A 21,228-nucleotide genomic window follows, 5' to 3' on the forward strand; every position below is an offset into this window, starting at 1 on the left:
GTTTTTTGGTGGTTTGTTATTTGTTTTTTGGTTTTTGTTCTTTTAAAAAGGCGAAAAACTGTTTAAGTGTTTATAGTGGTTTTGGAACTGAAGTACAATTCCTGTACTAATATATGTGGTTTTGTTTCCAATTTTAAGATGATGATTAGCAGATCATTATGTTTGTCACATGTAAAAATGTGTTTATTCAACTAATGTGTAATTGCATGATTCTCAAATAGCTGATTTGGTGTGTTGCAAGTAATTTGCCATTTAAAAAATATTTAACTTGTACTGAAGGAGCACAAGTTGCTCTGTGGCACTTCTTTTTAAAAAGCGGGATGGTAGTGTCAATGGGACATGGGATGCAAATTGAAACTAGTTCAGAGTTGAATTACTCATCTCAAAGTAGCATTTATGTAGCGTACTATAGATTCTTGGTAAACCAATAAAGTGCTTTTTGGGGGGTTTCCTTGCCTAATAGAGTATTGAGAAGAAAATGCTATGAGGTAGAAGCCATTCATAACTATTTACATAATTCTACGAAGATCAGCACAGGAATAAAAAAGAATAAAGCAGCAATCTCTTTTTATTAAAATGGATTAAACTATTGAAGAGATATATCTCTTCAACTTGGTGTCCTGTAAAACTCTTAAATAATATTCAGAGATAGTTCCAAGCTGACGTTTGACATTGTTTTCATCTTTTGAACATTAGATAATGGAACCACAACCACACAGTATAGTTCCGTAGAATAGAGATTGTCCCCGCTGTTGTTTTTTCATTAATGCGGTCAGAAGAATAAATTACAGAAAACAAGCTGTGAAGTTATTTTTCTTGGATTTCAGTATTAAGTAGCCCAAGACTGGATTTTCTTGTCTGTCGTAATTGCAAATGTATTACTGCTTAAGCAATTAATAGTTATTTTTAGAAAATGGATTTGGGTTTGCTAACTAAAATAAAGCTGCCTCTCAAAATACCTATTTTCATATAAATTACCCTCAAAATCAGATTTCTGCAAGCATATTATAGAACTTTTTCATTGTTTTTGTTTTGAAAATACACTTTTAGAGGGATGTGGGACAGCAAGCCTGTTTTTTCTTACGTATAGTGGATCACATCAGGCAGGGTGTTCCTGCGCCCCCATCCTCATTCCTTCAGGCTGTTTAGTGAATTGTCTGCCCCTCTGGTGCATTGCAGTTGTAGCCTTCCCACTGTCTACAGCAAGTTGTCTTTGTTACTGAAAGGCAAAGTCAGATTAAAATACTTGCCCCTGTGCACACCTTCGCATAGTTTCCTCTTCAGAAAAAGCCAACCTACTTCACTCAAGTGAAGTAATTCTGCAGTCACCTGTGTGACTTGGAAAGTGCACTAGGGCATGATTTCAACATTTCAGTTTCTTCTTGGCATCCTCTTTACTTTAAGCGTCAGTGATTTCTATAATCCATCCACACGCTGTTGCAAGAGCATTATTATGCACATGCAAACGGCATGAGTAAAAAAAGAATTTTTTCAGGTGAAAAATGGGACATGTTTTATGGAGAAAAGTTCAGTAATAAAATGCACAGGTGAGATATTAGGTGTGTCATTAACTATACACAGGAAAGGTGTATTGAAAGATGTCTTCCATTTTATTTCAGTTTTTAATGTGTATGTGAATTTATTCTGGGTGTTACTGAAGAAATGTCAAGCAATATGGTCTTTTCTCTTTGTGATCAATCCAAGTTTGTGATATACTCTGAGCAAGAAATTGTAGTTACTCATTTTCCTGCAAAACTTTTTTTTTTTTTGTCCAGTCTCAGTATTGGTATATTTCCTTTTGCCTGCCTGGTCACTAATAATTGGGTAGTATACTGGTGTTTGGCTCTATTTATATAGGCTAAATCATTCAGTTTGGTTTCTGAAACTGCTTCCTTAGGAACACTCCTGGTTGCAGTGTAAGTGCAGTCTAAACACATGTGGTGGATAAGCATTTTGCCTTTTGAGAGCAACTGGCTAGGATTTGGCTTTTCTACAAGTCTTTTAGCGGGTTCTTTCTCCCCAGAGCAATGGCCTTGGGCACCATGGTGACAGCAGTCAAGTGGCAAAGAAGCTGTTGTCCTGTTATCAAGTTTTAATAAGACTTCTTCTGAAATCCTGTTTTTCATGCTTCCCTCCATCCCATCCCCCTGCTTTTTTTGTTGTTTTATGTCTCTTGGCATCGAGTGAACTATATTCATGAACCTATTTGAAAAACATTGGTCATTAGTAATTAACAATACAGTTCATTCCTTAATGTTCGTTGTTGACAGAACACACCTATTGCCTTGGAAACACTATTAATGAGAGTTGAATGAAATATAGAACTAGATATTAAGTATCTTTTTTTAAAAAAAAAAAAGTTTAATGAATTTTAGCTTGGACAGCTGTGTTCTTTTCTCATTTTCTGTGCCTTCTAATTCAAGCGTGAAAGGAATAAAAAAATAATTTCTTAAAAATTAAGATGCGTGTTTTGAAAAAAAAATACAAAGAATGTGTATTGTGATTAAAGATTTTTATATATATACATCCACACAGGCGTGCGCATCACTTCGAAAGAGTTGTTCGTATTCAGTTTACACCACGTGCTCGTGGAAACCATGTCGTTTGCTCAAAAGGAAACAAATTTAGTTCATTTTTCATATGAAAATGTTTGAGCTGCTAGAGGAAGGTGCAGGGGTGTGCGCAGAGCGGCCATTGGCGAGCCCTGCCCGAGCCCTGCCTCTGCGGCTGCTGGGCAGCGGTGCCCACGCACGGGGCTGTTGGGCTGCCACCCTGCCAGCAAGAAACAGCTTTTGCTCGCTGGTTAGAGCACGCAGAGAGGAACTTTAAGGAATGTATTTTTTTTAATTTTTATTTTCCTTGGGAGCCACTGTGTACACTTAGCTGAATACATTAATTTAATAATACTGTCTCTCTGCAGAGTTCATCCCAGGAAGCGAGATTCAAGCTTATGGAAAAGAGCTAGAGCCTTGCAAAATAATAATTTAAAAAAAAAAAAAACCACGCCAAAAACTCCTAGCTGCACAAATACAAGTTGATCTAGAGACCCATGCAGAGAGCTGATGATGAATTGCCTGCGGTTTTGGGGAGGCTAAGTCTTTTCTTTCGCTTGCATTGGGAATCTGAAGTTAATGCTCATGAGAAGTAAAATCAGAGGACGTGGGTTACTTGATGTGCCTGAAGATTGCAGAGGCAGCAGCGAAAGGACAAAACTTCTCTTTGAAGCAGTAGCTTCAGCTGTGTCTTATTGTGTGCACTGGGAGCTGAGAGAAATAGCAGCCAACCTGGAAGAAAATGCCAGCTAAAGGTAAATACTTTTTCAATGAAAACGATGACTGCAGGATATCAGACCCGCTCTATGAGAAGTACTGCTACACAAGCCAGCAGCATCCACTCCTGCTATTGCTGCTCTTCATTTCAACCATCTTCTGGACTACTCTAATAATAATCTTTTTTGTCACTGATGTGAGTATACTTTTTTTTCTTTGTGTTCAATGTTTTTAAAGATGATAAGGGATCACTATAACAGCACACACAACCTTTCAGGCTAAATTTTTTGACCCACATGGTATCAAAGTTGTAATGTTGAAAGAAATCAAGTAATTGTTTATATAATGCTGTGTATGTTTTTGAAGGGACAGGGAAGAGAGGAGACAGTGTTGTTAGGTACATGAACAGTTACTATAAAGACTGTTCATTCCTTCCTATATATTATGAACAGATCATAGTTTAAGAGATAGTTATGAGAGTAAGTAAGTAATAAAGGGGCCAAGAAAGGAACCTGAACATATGTTAAAATGTCCTGCATTTCTCACATTTTCATTTTAGAATAATCTAAGAAATGTAAAATAATACAGTGATTCAATTGTTATGAATTCCTGAGGTGATATTTTTTTTTCCAAGGGTATGTAAATATTCATTCCTAATTTTTTTTTTTGGTAGTAAAACCACATCAGGAGTCACTCAGTATAACAGGTGATCGGTTCTATCAGTAGTGAGTTAGCAAAGAACAGGGATCCTTTAGGCATAGAAAAGATGCAGCTTAAATAATGTTTTTGTTGTGTAGCATAATATGATTTTCTGTAAAGAAATTAGGTGTTCTTCGAGCCAGCCCAGTTGACAGCTGGTAAAAAAGGGGAGTTGATTTAAAGATGTTGTAAACAGGTAATAAGGAAGCTGTTATAATCCTTCATTGCCTTCTGACATGCCTTCTAAATACTTTGCTTCATGATAAAGTGTCTTTAAGTGTCTCTTTAGCAACAGATTTAATCTGAACCAATTGCACTGCTATGCCTTCTAGCTTTTATTTCTTAAAAAAAAATAAAAGTAGCACCACTATTTGCATGTTACAAGTCATCTCCTGTAAAATTGAGGAAAAGAGTTGTTACGCTCCTTTTTAGCAAAGCTTGAGCTCCTTAAATGCATTTCTTTGGGTATATCTGCATCGTATAATATAGTACAGTTAGAACTTAGCTTAAAAGACAAAAGCAAACCCACTCATTTGGGAAATAATAATGGTGGAACTGAGGTAGACTGGGTATCTATAATAGTATTTATTTTACTATCTTTGTGAATATCAGAAAGTGTAAATGCTGCTACAGTTAGACTACTTAGGAACTCAGGTTAGCATGTTTTAAAGGTGTCTGAGCTGCTTCCAGGATAGTATAGATGCATTTTCCATTTTTTCTAAAGGGGACACTTAGGCCAAATATAACACTTTGTTTTGCTTTTGCAGGACGCGCGTTCTCATCTTGCCTTCAGTATTGCTGTGTGTGCTGCTCTTGTCATATTTGCAGTCATGTATTTACTTCTATGTATTGAATCCCTATTTCGGAGATGGATAATGTTATTTGGAGTTACGATTTGGATTTGCTTCCTAATTGTAGCATATGTGTCTCTTTTTGAAGAGAGAGGTGTTCATCACCTGTGGGAACAGGTATGTATATCTTGGTCATTCAGGTACTTACATAGAACTGGTGGTCAGTATATAGGAATGTGTCTGCGCGCTTTATTTTTTCTGAATGTTATAACTGAATAATAATTTTTTCTTGAGATTTAGGTTCATTTTTCCTAAATTGGTTTATTATAGTCTATTTTAGTTTGTATTCTTTATTATAGGAAAATATAGTTCAGCTGAGAAAATTGGATAACTGCATAAATTTATGCAGGAATCGCATCTTTAAGTTGTAATTGAATTGTATTTCTATTTAAGATTTTTACTAAATCTTAATTACTATGAATTAATTTTTAAGAGAATTTTTCAGTAGTAATACTTGCTTTTCTAATTTCTATGGGTCAAAGTGGTGTTCAAGAAATGTCTAAAGGACTCTGGAGCTGGGCGTGCCCCAGGGAGCATATTTTCAAATCAGTGGGAGAGGTGAAGTGAACAATAAGAATTAATGACACATCCTGGCATAACTGGGTGTGGCTAAAGTTCATTGCTCAGTATCTCTGATCAGAAGACGGGCGATTTCATGATGCCAAAAATATCATAATCTGTAGGAAACTCCTCCTAGGCTCTCCTAATGTAAACAGAAGAGTTTTTAATGAAATAAAAATGACTTTTTATCTTGTTTTACTGACTCTTCCCCTTCCCCTCTTTATTTCAAATAAAGATAGATTTAAATTATTAGTTAAACAGCCAAAATCTGATTTGTATTATGGCCTGGATCCAGCACTGTGTATTTACAGTTGCTATTCAGTTCTTTCTAACTAAGGAAGAAGCTATTACCCTAGGAAAAAAAAGAAAATTTATTGTTCTTAACTATAAGTACAAACATGCAACAAAGCAAGATTTGGTTTTGCTGCTTTCAGTGCTGTAAGCCAATGTCTTGTGGTGTTGTAATAATTAATTAATGTTGATTCAAAGCTTAAAATATAAGGAGACCCTAGAGTAGGAAGTAGAAGTGAATAGGTTAATTTCAGACTTTTATCTCAAGTTCTGAATTTATCAGTAATTAAAGCTGTTATTTAAATGCAGGTATGATCTTTGCTTGTTCATGCTTATAAAACCATTACACAGCATTCAGAACATTGTGTTGCAGGGGTTGTACATACAGCAGGAAAAAGATTTTTTTTTTTTTTTTAAACTAAAATAGTAAAGGTGAACATAAAAAGATTACTTTTGTTGAATGAAAACTTTTATTTGCTTGCTTGTTTGTTTATTGTTGTCCCAGCCAAGCTATCTATTCTGGCAAAACTTTTAAGTGCAGAGTGGATCTTGAGACTTCCTTGAAGGAAGCTCATGTCTGGAACGGCACAAGATGAGTTGCAGGGATGAGGCGGAGCTGAACCAGGAGCACCGCAATATTCTCCTCTCAGCAGGGTTGTTAGTTTCCATATATATATATGAGCTAATGCTTTAACAAATCCTTAACTATCGATTTAGGTTTTGTAGACCTTCCTTCTGATCCCCAGCAGTTTAGTGGGCCAGTGTGCATTTTGTAAAAATCTGTGCAGCTAAACACGTAGTTAATGGCAATAATAATTACTCTCTTGTGTCAGCACCAGCATTGTTTGGATTTCTGGTATTTATCAAATATGGACTAAACATACACATGTGATCAGGTGATGTTAAAATTAGAATAATAGCTTGGAAAAGGTGAGAAATCTGATTGTATTCAATATTGCTATCCTTGCAACATGCACTTTGTACATCACTTCTCAGGAACAGTATCTTCAGCCGTAATAGATAAATTAAGAATAAAGGGCAAGGACAACTGAAAAACTTAAAGGTCGTATGTCACGTTAAATTATGAATCTATAGGTGCTAATTCTCTCAAAGCTCTTAGGAATACCACTGTCCTTATGTTTTTAATTGTGCTTTTGAAACATCAGTAGTTAATTGTTCAGCCTGAAAACGAGCAAGAATCCTGCTGCTTTCCTCTTTGTTCTGTACTGATTTTTGTCAGGCATTTAATAACATGTATGAGTGATTCTTTTTTTTTCTTTTTTGTTTTTCTTTCTTTCTCTCTTTCTTTCCAAAGGTGCCATTCTTTCTATTCATAATCTTCACAGTTTATACCATGTTACCTTTTGGGATGAGAGGTGCTGTCATAATTAGCGTCCTTTCCGCTCTCTCCCATATTATTGTTCTAAGCATTGTGGTGAGCGTGACTCATAAGGAAAATATGGAATGCATTGCATTTCAGGTAAGGAAACACTACTTGGTTAAGTAATTAAGTACCCTAGTTATATTACCATTTGATATTGGCATAACTCACCTGTTTAGGTAAGTTCCAAAATTCTACGTGGATGTTCCATGGATTTGGAACATGGGGCCAATGTGTTTTGCATACTTTTATAAAATTGCAGTTGTTTTAATCTGTAATGCACTTTGGTTTTTTGACCTAAGAAGCAGAATTATTATTGCAATTTTTAAACTGAGTTACTGAAAATATGACAAACTTTGTCATGGTCATTCTTTCCAGTCTGTGTGGTTTCAGATGGGTCTATGTAACCTCATCTGGCACTGCCTTACGGGGTGGATCAAAAGGGCTGTTGCTGCCCTGGGGAGTCAGGAGGCCCTGGGAGCGCTATTGGATGCTTTCAGGGTTCCCAACACTTATTAATAGGGCGTGTTCAAGGGAGCACCCCAGCTCTTTTGATGCAGGTGTGATTCAGACTTCACACAGAGTGCTGATGCATGAGTTTGTAGACTGGTTTCTCCCTAAATCAAACACTGGTACCTGCAAATAAACGTTAAATGGTATAGCAGAATTTTCTGTTTTGTGTTATTACTGTATGTTCATACAGGAATGCCTGTGACTCTGTGAGTTGCCTTCTATTTCCCAGGTACATCCTGGCTAATTGCAACACTGATTTGGTGTGTGACAGGGTATGATAAAAATTGAAGGTGGCCTGGGATTGATTGTTGTTAAGGGATTAGAATGTGTATTAGTGAAGTATCAATGCCTGTTCTGCAGTGGGTAAATATTTTTCTTCTTGTGCAGCTACTTGCCAATGCTGTCATTTTCCTTTGTGGCAATTTGATGGGTGCATTTCACAAACGCCAAATGCAAGTTGCTTCCTGGGATTTGTATAGATACACATTAAAGTGCATTCAGGTCCGAATGAAGTTGAAGATCGAAAAGAGGCAACAAGTGAGTGAACTAATTCATGTTATGAATTGCTTGATTTCATTTCTAAAGTCTGTATAATTTTATAAACTTGGTGACTAATGCATGTTGAAAGGCTTGGTCCAATCTTTGTGATACCCACCTAATGTCAAAAATAAAAATTGTGCCATTTGTAACAAAAGGAGGAAGTTAAAGGGAGGAAGCTGTTCTTTGTGGCTTGTCTATATGAAAATCACAGTATTTGTAACAGGAATGTAATTGCCAGTTATTTTAGTTACATTTTTTCCTAGTATAAAATGTTACTGGGACTGGCCCAAGGTAACTTAAAAGAAAATGCCCTTAATATCCTGAAAAATACTTATAAGGTAACTTCAGCAGTTAGTTTGTGCTTCCCTTGGTCACATTTTTTTTTGTTTTGAATTCTAAGGTATTATTTGTTCTTATCTTTTCTTGTTTCACAAACAATTTTTCTTTTGCTAGAAAGAGAAAAAAAAAAAAGGAGCCTAAGGGGAAAAAAAACCCCCATCTATTAGATTACAGTATTTGAGTATGACATTGTTTATTTCCATAAACTCTGGTGGTATTTAAAGAATAAGCAAGGAACATGAATTTCTTACTGTGGAAGGATTGTAAAAAAGTATCAAAGCTGAAACTAGGGCGCCTTTCCTCTTTCATCCTGGTATAAGCAGGGTTAAGAACAGCAGCTCCAGAAGGCTGATGTGTACCCAGTTCTCTGCCCACCAGTTGTTAGATAAAAGGAAGGGTCTGAAAAGCGATTGACTTGATTAACTTGAAAAGAAGAAAATGCCACGCTGCTAGTTCGATCTGTCCTCTGATGCTAATCTTGTGAGATGAGATGACAAATCTGCATGAAAGTCCTGGCAGAATTTCCCCACGCAGGGAAGCATCTAATCAGCTTACACAGGCAGCGTGCTCTCCTTCTTTGGGCGATGTGGTAACTTGCATGGTGGTGGGGTTTTTTTTTTATGGTTGCTTGTTTGAAGTGTAGATGTGCTTAAGTGTGTGGACAGCTTGCTTTTCATCTGTGTTGTAATCTGTCACACAATTTTGAGTCTCCTTTTTGCCGCCCACTTTTTTTCTCTGTGAAAATGATGTGAGAAAGGCAGCTCAGGGTTCATCATCTCTTCCTTGAAAACTGTGTAACGTGTTGGCCTCAAATGGCCCCGTTATATGCACTGGGGCTCTGCTGTCAGTTTAAATTGTTCCCCTAGCTCCACTCTCCTAGTTTTAAAATGCTAGAAGAGGGGAAGGAGGTGTTTCTGTTCTGTCTCAAACTAAACTGCTGTTTGTACCTACTGTAGTCCAGTACTTGATGCTCAGTATCCCTCTTCCCACTGTGATCCCAAGGCATTTATTTTTGGTGGCAGGCACTGGTTAAGTAACCCTGGCAACCTCCTGCCGTGTGTATACTGCTGCAGCAGGTGTTGGGGGAAAAGGGGACAAAAATTTCTTCCAAAGGGATAGTATTTTACTCAGTTACACAATGTGTTAACCTTGCTGGAGATGTCATCAGAAAAAGTTCCTATTTGTAGCCACTCCAATGCAACATTTCCTCTTTTGTGGTGACTCTGTCTCTGGAGTGGTAGAGCCCTTCTTGGGTTAAAAGTACTCTCTTTTTGTCTTCTGCCCAGCAACTTAGCAAGGGTCGTCTTTGAAGAACTGGCTTTTAAGTCAAAGGCAGTGTAAAACAGTGCACTGAATAGTCCCACAATGGAAGTGGGTTTTGAAGAGTCTGTATTCTCACTCAGTTCAAAAGACTGTTTCAGTGGCATCAGTTCTTGGTTCATTGAAGCTCTAGCAGTGTGTTGGTGACACTTTGGTATTTGTTGCTGCTTTTCCAGCATTTGAGAATTCATAAGGGTTTTTAATGTCACGTAGATTGTTTGTTATAGAATATAAGCTTTTACTAGAAGCTTTATCATATTATGCAAACATAACACAGAGATGGGCAGAAAAAATAAGTTTCCATTATCCAGAAATTGTAGTACGGAATACTGTATTTTGTGTGTTTCATGCTTACAGAGGGATGTCACATCTAGGTCACAAGGAACAAAAGAAAAAATATGCAACATCCTTGCTTAACTGTAAAATTGTTGATTTTTGAGAACAGAAATGTAAAAATCTTTTCTGGAAAACCTGACATGCATTACTAAAAAGCTATTTGAATAGAGGCTTTTTTTTTTTTTTTTTTCCTTCTTGCAGTCACCAAAATTCTTCCGTTTTAAACTTACTGTGTCAAGAATTTTGCATCATTCATTTTTTGCCTCTCCTTTTAGGAAAATTTGCTCTTATCCATACTGCCAGCTCATATCTCTATGGAAATGAAGCTAGCAATCATTGAGCGACTGAAGGAAACTAATGATAATAGGCAAATGCATGACAACAACTTCCACAGTCTGTATGTAAAAAGGCACCAAAATGTTAGGTAAGTGGAAACTCTGAAAGTAATTATATTAATGTAAGCTGCTGATTCCTCCCAGTGTATATAGTCCAGTGAAACTAAAAGGTGGAGGTGGATTTTCAGGCTGAAGTGAGCTGCTTCCCTGTTGTGGGAAGATCAATGTCTCCTGAACTGATGTGCTGTCTTCTAAATCAGCTGCGATACTTGAACCCTTTTTTCTAGAGTTGTTTTGCAAAGAGAGGGATGCTTTCTATTAAATGCATTTTAATACGTAAGCTGGCTGTGGAATAGACATACCTTCATATTTCAATTCTGTTGTTCTTTCCTTTTGTTCTTGTCTAGCATTCTTTATGCAGACATTGTAGGATTCACTCGCCTTGCCAGTGACTGCTCTCCTAAGGAACTAGTAGTGATGCTGAATGAACTTTTTGGAAAGTTTGATCAGATTGCAAAGGTGGGTGTTGCAGTTTGTTGTGCAGTAGGGACAAAGGCCACCACTGGAAAAACAAGAAGTGTTTTCTGCAAGACAGAAGGCAGCTGGTATGAGTGCTTCTGAAGTCAGGAAGGGAAGACTGCTTTGGCTTTCACACTAACTAGCAAAATCACATTAAAACAAGGTTTTAAAACAAAAATAGGACATTTAGCAAGTTGTTACTAATTGCAATTCGTGAGTCTGGAGGTTTATCTGTATTGTTTAGTGAATTGTCTGATGGCAATAAGTTACTGTAATAGGGCTGTAAGAGGTACTGTATACAAGCTCTATTGAGGAGCTTTGCTGTGTTCAGCTAGAAGGGTTGTTTGTTGGCACTACTAATGGGGAGCTCTCAGGCACACACTTAAATTCATGAATAATAATTCATCAAACCAAAGAGTCCTTTAGCTCAGGAGTAATAATAATGGGTACTTAGAGAAAAGTGTAAGAATGGGAAGTAGGTTAAAATGGTCCCTATTAAGACATACCCTCGCTACTGACCTTTCAGGCTGGCAGTACTTCTTACCACTTCCAAGTGCTGTTTGAGGTTAATTTCTTTGCAACTGTAATCACAAACTCAGTTTTTGGGACTGTATCGAATATATGTGTTTGCATGATTGGCTCTGTGTAATGGTTTCTGTAACCCTCTAAAACTGACCCAAAAAACCCTTGGATGTATGTGCTGTCATATCCACTGATTTTTTTTGTTAGTTTTATGAGGCAAATGTGGCTTTAGGAAAATCTGACATCAAAAAAGCAAATACCTACCCAAATTCTAGTTCTAGAAATGTAGCATCGGTAAAGCATAAGTCAAGACTAGCGACTAATTATCCAAACTTCCCATGGTTTAAAGATGCTGGTTTGATTTCATAATTGACTATATTTAGATATAGTCTGAATGCAAATTAGAAAATGAATGGACTTGGAAAATCTTGTTTTTGTGAAATTCTAAAAATTCTTCAGAAAAAGTGGGAAAACTAAAATTATTAATATAGCAGAGGAATGAAGTTGCTTTAATTAAACTTTTGTGGGTGTCACTGAATAAATTCTTGAATACATCACTGATTAAATTCTGGCTATAAGATCCTAGTTAACCTTTTTGACTAAACGACATTGCCAGTCTTTGTATTTATATGAATTCAGTTGCTGTTAACACTTCACGCACTGGCAGATAGGAGAGTCATACTAACTGTATTGGAATTGTATTGTTGCAAAGCAGCTGTTAAGAACACAGAGCATGTCATGTCATCTTAGTTGCCACGATCTTTTTATGCCATGGTAGAAGCTGAGGTTAAAGACATTTGGTCATTTTTTGCAACTATTCATCAGATAGGAAAAACAGAAAGTACTCCAGATTTTGAGTTGTATGTTTTAATTTCTGACTCCGGTCTGCACATTGCGCTGTTTAAAGTCAAGGTCTTTTGCAACTCTGTGGTTGAGCTGTAAGAAGAGGATCCTGCTTTCTGTTCTATTTTTGTTTTGCTGGGGAGTATTCAGTCATCTTTTCCATAATGTAAAAACATTGTAGGCTCCAGTTTACCTAATAACCTGGCTACTGAGCTGGCTACTGAGGTCTAAGAGCTCTAATCTAGGGTAGGTTCCCCCATTCATCTCTGAAGCTGAAGCACAGGGCTATCCAAGCTTGCTGCTTCCTCCAACACCCAGAACCTACTGGAGGGCTTAAGATGGTGGAGAATGGTGAATGTTCTCTTAAGACTTTTGTTGATGAGGGAGAACAGCTTAGCTTGGTAAATTGTCACTGATTTGGGCTGGTTGTAAAGCAGGGTCTTTTGGAGTTGATTGAAGAATTGCTAGGCTGTTCCCACAGCAGGGAGGGCTGGGCAGCTGGAGGTGTCAGCTGGCCCAAATGAAGCCATCTCCACTCATCAGTCAAACACTATACAGCCTTGCAGAATTAGCCCTGGGTCGCTTGCAACCTTTGTAGTTAAAATTCTTCAGTAATGTTTAAACAAAAGACAGTATGAGGAGATCTTTGCTCTTCCCCTTTCCTCTCTCCAGCCAGTAGGCTCTGCTGCCAGGTAGTACAATTTTTTTTTTATTAGCAAGAGCAAGTTGTGGTGTGTGCTGGCTTCCTCTTCAGTCATATTTGAAACAAAAAAACCCATTTTGCTTCTGCAAAGCTACAAGGTTGGGCATTTTAATTCCTAACAGTCTTAATAAAAACAAAGATTAAAGATAGATAAGTACATTTCATCCTTTAGATGGTAAATTCTGTGACAGTTTTATTTTTATTTATAGTTTCTCAATTACAAACAGTTCAAGAATAAAGTCAGGAACTAGTAAGATGATTTTATTTCAGAAATGCTTGAAGTGGTCATTTCTGTTACTCTCCAGTGAGCAATGTCCAGGCATTTGGAGGTGGGAAAGAAGTAAGCTTTGCTTCAGCATGGATTGAATGAAGCCTGGCTTCTTAAAATGATACAGACAAGTCGTAGTTTTGATGTCATTAGACTACTTGCAGTTAATTTTTTTTTTTCTGTTAAATGTGTTTATTGTAATTTCACAGGAAAATGAATGCATGAGAATAAAAATCCTGGGAGACTGCTACTACTGTGTCTCAGGCCTGCCTGTGTCCTTACCGGTTCACGCCAGGAACTGTGTCAAAATGGGACTTGACATGTGTGAAGCAATAAAGTAAGTACACCAGAGAAGGCTTTTTAATGTATCAAAGCTATGAAGATATTGAATAAAGTCATTCTTAGTTTTCTTGTCAACATTCAAAGCGTGTTTATTAGCTGTAGTTGGATAGTTGCGCATCAAGTCATAAGCTTGTCTCTTGTCTTTGCACTAAGTGCATAATGAGACTAAACTTCAACAGATCTGCTGGAGGAGGAGAGACGATCAGGTGTAACTTCTGCTCTGATTCCCTCCTCCCTCCCCAGGCAGGCACTAAGTGCATAATGAGACTAAACTTAAACAGATCTGCTGGAGGAGGAGAGACGATCAGGTGTAACTTCTGCTCTGATTCCCTCCTCCCTCCCCAGGCAGGTGAGAGAAGCCACGGGAGTGGATATCAACATGCGGGTGGGTATCCATTCTGGGAACGTGCTGTGCGGTGTCATCGGCCTCCGGAAGTGGCAGTACGACGTCTGGTCGCACGACGTGTCCTTAGCGAACCGCATGGAGTCTGCGGGTGTACCTGGGTGAGGATCTTCCCTCTCCCTGCTCATCCACTCTGTCATCGTGTTTTTCTTAACCCTGGTTTATGAGTCTGGATTTTGTAACTGTGCCATGACACAAATCCTTAGAATGGGATAATTATAAGACAAATGTGTACTTACCAGAGCTGTAAAGTGTTAACATTTTCTGATTCTGTTTTCAGTGAACTATAAAATTCTGTTCTTAGGCAACTTACTGCCTAAGAACACTTAGGAGAAACTTGTGTGTCTTCCACAGTGCATTATGTTGACTTAATTTTTCACATTGTGCATAGGGATAATACTATATTTGTAAGTTCAGCTAAAGAATAGATAGGCTACTTATGTTGACAAAGCAAAGCTGCATATTTACCTACAGTTCTGTTAACATATCGATATGTCCCACTTGATTTATATTAGCTCTATATTCGGCACCACCCCAACTGCAGTTAAAATGCAGCCTGATGAGAAGCATCCAGGCAAGGAGAGTTTGGAGCTGTTGGTTGTTGTGTATTCTCTCTGCACAGTGTTTGTCATGGGTGGAATGGGAAGGAGAGTGAGTAGTCCTGAGTGGCAGAGCTGAGGCAAAGCGGTAACAGAACCTGCCGTGTGCTGCTCAGCACTGCAGAGGATTGGGTCTGAGGCTGATGTTCGTGCTGCCTTTTTGAAGATGCTTATTGAAAAAGACAAATACAACATGGTCGTGTTTTAAAAAAACTTTTATTTTTTCCTCATTTAGGAAACTACATTCCCCCTGCCCTATTTTCTAAGTTGAATTTGGGGATTAGAATTCAGCTAAGAAACTATTCCCCCCCCAACTTTTCCCTTCCCTTTTTCCCTTTTTTCCCTTTTCCCCTTTCCCTTTTTCCATTCCCAAATGAGACCATGATTTTGTAGGTTCTTGGTAGTCTATGCAAATTAGTACTTACTAATTGAACAGCATTCACGTGGGTGTATGTTAAAGCATTAAAGTATTGATTTCTCTTGGAATGTGATTCTAACAAGTGACATTATAGGGTTTCTTATTATTTCTATGCCTCAGACAGCTTTTAGGGATACGCTTGTAACTTAGCAATTAATTTCTGCAAAATGACAAGAGGGTATGAATATCAAATTGTTTTCTTGCATTGGTAACCGAAACAGAAAGAAAACTCCTTGGAGCTTGGTTAGCAGCTGCAATGCTCTGCAAGTTGAGTGTTTTAGTGTGTTGACTCAGCATGATTAATCAAGAATACAGAGTTGTAAAGCTTCTTTTGTTAGTAAAGCAAACAACGTGACTGAGTATGGCACGAAAACATACTTTTCTTAGTCATGTTTAGGACCATTGCCTAATCTTGAAAACTTTGATTATTGCATTACATTCTTTGTGCTTATGTTTGATAAGCTGTTAAAGAACACAGCTGGTTTAGGTTGACTTGCTCGTTCTGAAACATTGTACTTAATACTTCCTATACCTATACATGTCAAGCACTTGCTTATCATGGGTTTCACAAGGAGCCAGAGAAAACCTTCCATTTGTGGAAGGCTGAGCCTTACAGGGAGGACGGGTTTCTATTCATTATGCAAATGTTATGTTACATTTGTTTCCTGCTCTGCAGAAAAATGATGTGTCTGCGATTCCCCATTCTGATGTTAGGTAGTCCTGCTCCTTTGGAAGCAGAAGCCTTGTTATTGGGAGCAGTTTGAGGTTTTTTATTTAAAATAGGAAGTATGTATTTGGGTTTCTGTAAATGAAGGAATTCTAATGTCGTGAAAGGATACAGGTAAACTTGTGGCTTTATAAATATTTTATTTCCATTGACAGAGTATTCTTGTCGATCTTCTTTGTGATTTTAAAAATTATTTGCATTCATAACAATCTAATACACTATAAAGCGGAAAGGACTATCATAAAACCAAAATTAAAAATGCATTTAGGGCCATTTCTCTCGTGTATGTACCTGAAAGATCAGAGTATGTTATTCTCAGGCCTGTTAGTGTAGGAAATTGAGTGCAGTGTCTTAGGTATTGTGTACTAGCGCGGTAAATGCCACAGTGCACGTTACAGCTTGCCTTTGGGAGGCAGCTTCAGTGGTAGCACCTTTTGCTCCTGTGCTGATCCTGGACTCCAGTAAGCTTTAGTAACTGCTGACAAATCATCAGCACAGACATTTAAATGGAAAAAAAAAAGTTTACAGTAAGATGGGAAATGTACAGCAGCGTGTGATCTGGGGAAGAGGGGAGAGGAAGCTTGGTAAAATGGAAAATGGTGCATAGTGAACAAATGTACCGCTCTCTGACATAAGTGGAAAACCACTTATACCACAAGAAAACTTGCTGCAGCACGTGAGTGTTTTAGGGCTCAGTACAGACATCAGCCAGTATCCCTCAGTCCCTATGGGAGAAAATGATGCTTTAGAGCAAGCTTTAAAATTTCACATCTGAAGGTTCGTCTTGATTGCAAACCCACATAATCAAGGTAACAAAAAAACAGGTTTTAGAGACAGTTAGAGATGCATAAAAACATGCATTTTGTATATTCCAAAACTGTTACCTTTTGTCTCCAAAAGGATTGAGGAATTTTCTGTTCTTCCTTGTGGGAAGCCAGTGGTCTCCAGATTTTGACTAAATTGTCTTTGGTCAAACCTACATGCGGTGTGAGTAGAGGCGGATGGGACAGAGACCCCCTTGCTCTCTGTAGTTAGGCAGGAGTGCTGCATGCTGTCAGCTTCCATTTGGGAAATGTTCTGTTCCCAGCTCTGTGCTGATGGATTGTAGGACCAACAGCACAGTGTTTAACCCCTCCGCGCCAAAGAGAAGTGAGAAAACCTGTGGGAAGATGAACAATAAGAAAATAGAATATCAGAAAAGAATTGCTATTTGATGAACACGCTCAAGTCTCGTGTTGAGAAATTATATGGAAAGATATTACTGGTAATTTATATGGAAATACCTGATTTGGGATACTGAACTAAATTGCATTTATGGGAAAGTGTGAATGGGCACAGAAAAATATGAGCTGCTCCCCTTAGAAGTCTGTTGCTGTGTTATGCTCTCCTCTGATTTCTTCAGTCAGAAGCAGCAGGCTTTCAGAATCACCCTCCTAGTTGACAAAAAAGCTTTTCCACCTTTTTCTTCCAGACTTTGTAACCATCTCCTCCCCTCCTCATGTATTTCTAGCATGAGACAGGCCTCGCTTGTGTTTTGTGAGCTTCCTTGCAGCTCTTGCCATCTGAAACAACCTGCCTGTGAGTGAGTCTGTCTTGTCAGTCATCAGATCTCCTTTGAGCACATTTCTTCTTAAATCTCTGCTTATTTCAATTTAAGTTTATACTGATAGTATCTCATTCTGGGAAGTGTTTTTTAGCATACCTGCTATGAAAGACGTGTGACGAAGAACTGCAGTAGAGGATTGCAAATACACTTTTAAGTGCTGGCAGGATTTTGCAGTTGGCTGCCAGAGCACAAGATGGCTGAAAAGCAGAAATGTCAGCAGTGGCCATTGAAATGTAAATTAAATGTTTAATGTGACCTTTCTGTAAGTGTTTGGGTCTCTTGTTCTTTCTCTCCTTCTCAGCCGTGTACACATTACTGAAGCAACATTAAATCACCTAGGCAAAGCTTATGAAGTGGAAGAAGGGAACGGACACCTGAGGGATCCTTACCTGGAATCCATGAATATCAAAACCTACTTAGTGGTTGATCCAAGGGTATGTGTATGTTTTCAAACATGTATATTTATTCAATTATATACGTACATTTAAAGTACACAGGTGTCTGAGGTGCATACACCTTTTAAGTCAGGAACAGAATTAAAGCATGGTATGAGTCATCTGAGTGGCCTGGATTTGGGACTTCAGTCTGAAAGCACGTCCTACTGTTTTATGATAGGACTATTAGCTTGAAGCTAGTAGGTGTTAATGCTGAAACCTCTATGTGGTTCACATAGAGTAAAAATACGTATTTCACTATTTGTGTGAAGTGTCTCTTGCACAAATCCAAGTCAAAAGGTGGGATGAAGTCATGAAAGAATACCTGTACTGGGTGGCCACTTTCAGATAAAATATTCCTTATAAAATAACTTCTGGAATCTTCCTCATTATCTTATATGTGAGATTTGCCGCCTTTTCAAGGTGTAAAGTTAGCAGCTGTTGGTTGCCCCTTTAGAGCCTGGTAACTGCAAACACCTGGAATATTGCTATTTTGAATCTGCTTGTGGTTGATGAGTAAAATATTTCTAAGGAAGAAAGAATGAAAAATACAAATTTCTTTCCTTCAGGATCTTTACAGGAAGGAACAGTATCGAGTCACTATTAATTAGCAAGAGCTCAGTCTTATCGTTGCATGTTTTAGGTACTCAGCACTGCTACCCCCCCTCCAAGTACACAATGAATCTTCTCAGCATTGGGATCTAAGTCTATTAAAATGGTCCCTGTTCACTTGAAGATCCCTGTGAAGTGTTAGTCATTGATGTATTGGTTTATTCTGTAGTTTTAGCTTCTTTTTAGACCCACAAGGGTATTTTTGTGTGCCCTGTATATACTGCCTGCCTCTTCACCTGTGATGTGGGGATATAATCTAATGCTGAGTCTGTAATCTGTGGGATCTTCTCCCAACCGCAGTTTTGGTACGCCCTAGCTCAGGAATTGGGGATCTTTTTCCCCTCTGGTTGTGCTGACTGCAAGGAAATTGTATCTATTCATGAGATCCTGCGATCTCTCGCACCATCGTAAATAAACCAGGAGGTTGGAATGTTGCAGTGCTACAAGCAAAGGCTTGTAAAGGCAGCTGAAGCAAATTCATTATGTCATAATTTGCTTTAGCTCACATTAATTAAATGAGATAAAGGAACTGAGGTTGGCTGACACATTCCTGATGGGTGTTTAGAGCCCTACTAAATGGCTAGATTGTATAGTCCTAAACCACTCAAGTACACAGAGCTTCATTTCTTTCCAATTTGTATCATTTTCTGGTTTCTAAATGAGTGTGTTTTTTCTGTTAGTCCAAACAATGCGTATCAAACAATCATCTCCCTAAAACAAGAGTTAATGATGGCCTGAAGATGCGAGCGTCCGTTCGGATGACACGTTATTTAGAGTCCTGGGGAGCAGCCAGGCCCTTTGCCCACCTGAACCACAGAGAAAGTGTGAGCAGCGACTCTTCAGGTTCACAAGGAAGGCGAAGAAAGGTGAGGTTTGAAGTGTCATCCTGTGATTGCAAGCTGCTCCTCGTGTCTGTGGTGTGAGACTTGGAATCTGACATGGCCTTTGTGGCTGATGCTCTGCTGTGACTCTTGGTCTTAAATGTCTGCAGAGAACTGAGAAGGTACCTGTGCAACAACTATTTCTGCCAGAACTTTACAGTGCTCAAACTCTGCCAAACTCTAGCATGCTGTAACCGTAGTAAACCTTCAAAGTAAGGCTTTGAAACTATCTTCCGGGTTTGTGGAAGTATTTTCCAGTCTATTTGCCTCTGCTGATGCTAGTTATTTCAGTTTGTGGAAAAAAATAAGAGGAAAGATCTGTTCAATTCTTTTGTAACAATTTTTTTTGGTCAGAAAATGCTAACTTGCTAAAGCAGAAAACATTGCTGGAAAGGGTAGATTTTGATAAACTTTTCTATTTGAGAATGGTTCTTGATTTTTATATGTGATTAAAAATGTTTTTAGCAGCTTCCTGAAGTTGATTTTTCAATAGTAGTTTGCTATTTATGGAGCATGTAACTTATTCTTAACTCCTTATTTGCTTTAGGAAATACCTTTGTGTACCACTGGGCGCCAGAGAACTTCCGACAGGTTTGTCAAATACTTTTTTAAAAATACGTTTTTAGTTTTCTTGCTCATAGATGCTAGGTTTTTTTGTAAATATTATAGTACAAAATAAACAACTTTTTTTAAAAATATGTTTTTAGTTTTCTTACTCATAGATGCTACATATTTTTTGTAAATATTATAGTACAAAATAAACACAGTTTAATGTAATATAAGTAACTATATATTATATTTAACAAGATATGTCTTTGGTTAGTCATAATATTATAAGTAACTATATCTTATATTTAACAAGATATGTCTTTGGTTAGTAGTATTACTGTATGCCATTGTAGTGTAATGAAAAATGCTATATGTAGAAATGCAGACAATGGTACCTGTACCACTGAGTTAATTAAGTTGATGATTTTTTTACTTCGGAAACATTCTCTTAGTTTATCAATGTATTATCTTAAAAATTGCATGATCTGAGTAACTAGAGGAATGCTTAGTAAAGTGCTTATGGATGTGTATCAGTTTGGAGCATTCTTGTTTAACTTAGTAGTAGCTCACCTCACTTGTGTACTAAGAAAGCATCGTCCTCTGTAGCCATTAATTGTTTCTGAATAGCATTTGTGACATGGACTTCATTTCATTCTCAGAAATTCATCTCAGAAGGGAAGGATAGAGGAAGATATTTATGATGAAATGATGTCAACCATTGAGGGCCTCAGTTCAACTAAGTATGCGGTGTTTTACTTTTCTCTTAATCTTTTCTTTGAGAACAATCTGCATTCTCAATTTTAAGTCTAAATATAAAATTTACTTCTTAAAAATTGAAAGTTACCAGGATTTTTATCTTCCCTTTTTTTTGGTCTTCAGTTGGTTTTTACTTATTTTAGTTCCTTTTCATTTTAATTTGAATATGAGAGTATTGCTGCATTATTATAGCAAGAAGCCAATGGTTAGTCTAGCTTTTCAATGTGCTATAGAACTATGAAATAGCAAAATTATTGCTTTGTTAATGACTGTCTAAAATAATGACCCAAACTGCAATGTACGACAGGACAGGAAGTTAATGTTGGTGTTTTGCTTATTAAAATAAGAACATCAGGAAATGGAGTGCAGCCCTGAACAAAACCTGTATATAAAGCCAAAGCACAGTTTTGGGGGGTAATGATAAAATTGCTTGAGTGTCTGGTTCACTGAGGGAATATGGTCTATCAGTAGCTGGTGGTATCTTTGGCACTATATTTGCATTTACAAGCAGACAGACAAAGGCAATGTTGTTTTGGTTGGTTGTTTTTTTGTTTTTTTTTTTAAATGGAGAGGGACTCTTTATCAGGGAGTGTAGCGATAGGATGAGGGGT

At 37.7% G+C, this 21,228-nt stretch overlaps 1 protein-coding gene across 3 annotated transcripts in view; it reads left to right on the top strand.

Annotated features, from left to right (window-relative positions):
- The window catches only part of ADCY7 (adenylate cyclase 7), a 64,330-nt gene that overhangs the window by 28,467 nt on the left and 14,635 nt on the right, over positions 1-21,228 (top strand). For all 3 annotated transcript variants that reach the window (XM_014942181.1, XM_014942179.1, XM_014942180.1), the window contains 12 exons: positions 2,921-3,465; positions 4,736-4,936; positions 6,987-7,151; positions 7,953-8,102; positions 10,376-10,524; positions 10,843-10,954; positions 13,500-13,627; positions 13,978-14,136; positions 17,687-17,819; positions 19,112-19,297; positions 19,860-19,903; positions 20,521-20,601. In XM_014942181.1, the coding sequence (XP_014797667.1) occupies positions 3,295-3,465; positions 4,736-4,936; positions 6,987-7,151; positions 7,953-8,102; positions 10,376-10,524; positions 10,843-10,954; positions 13,500-13,627; positions 13,978-14,136; positions 17,687-17,819; positions 19,112-19,297; positions 19,860-19,903; positions 20,521-20,601 (1,679 nt within the window). In that variant the 5' untranslated portion in view covers positions 2,921-3,294. The remainder of the gene's footprint in view (positions 1-2,920; positions 3,466-4,735; positions 4,937-6,986; positions 7,152-7,952; positions 8,103-10,375; positions 10,525-10,842; positions 10,955-13,499; positions 13,628-13,977; positions 14,137-17,686; positions 17,820-19,111; positions 19,298-19,859; positions 19,904-20,520; positions 20,602-21,228) is intronic.

This window comes from Calidris pugnax, unplaced genomic scaffold, assembly GCF_001431845.1.
Source record: "Calidris pugnax isolate Ruff unplaced genomic scaffold, ASM143184v1 scaffold28, whole genome shotgun sequence".
Taxonomy (NCBI): domain Eukaryota; kingdom Metazoa; phylum Chordata; class Aves; order Charadriiformes; family Scolopacidae; genus Calidris; species Calidris pugnax.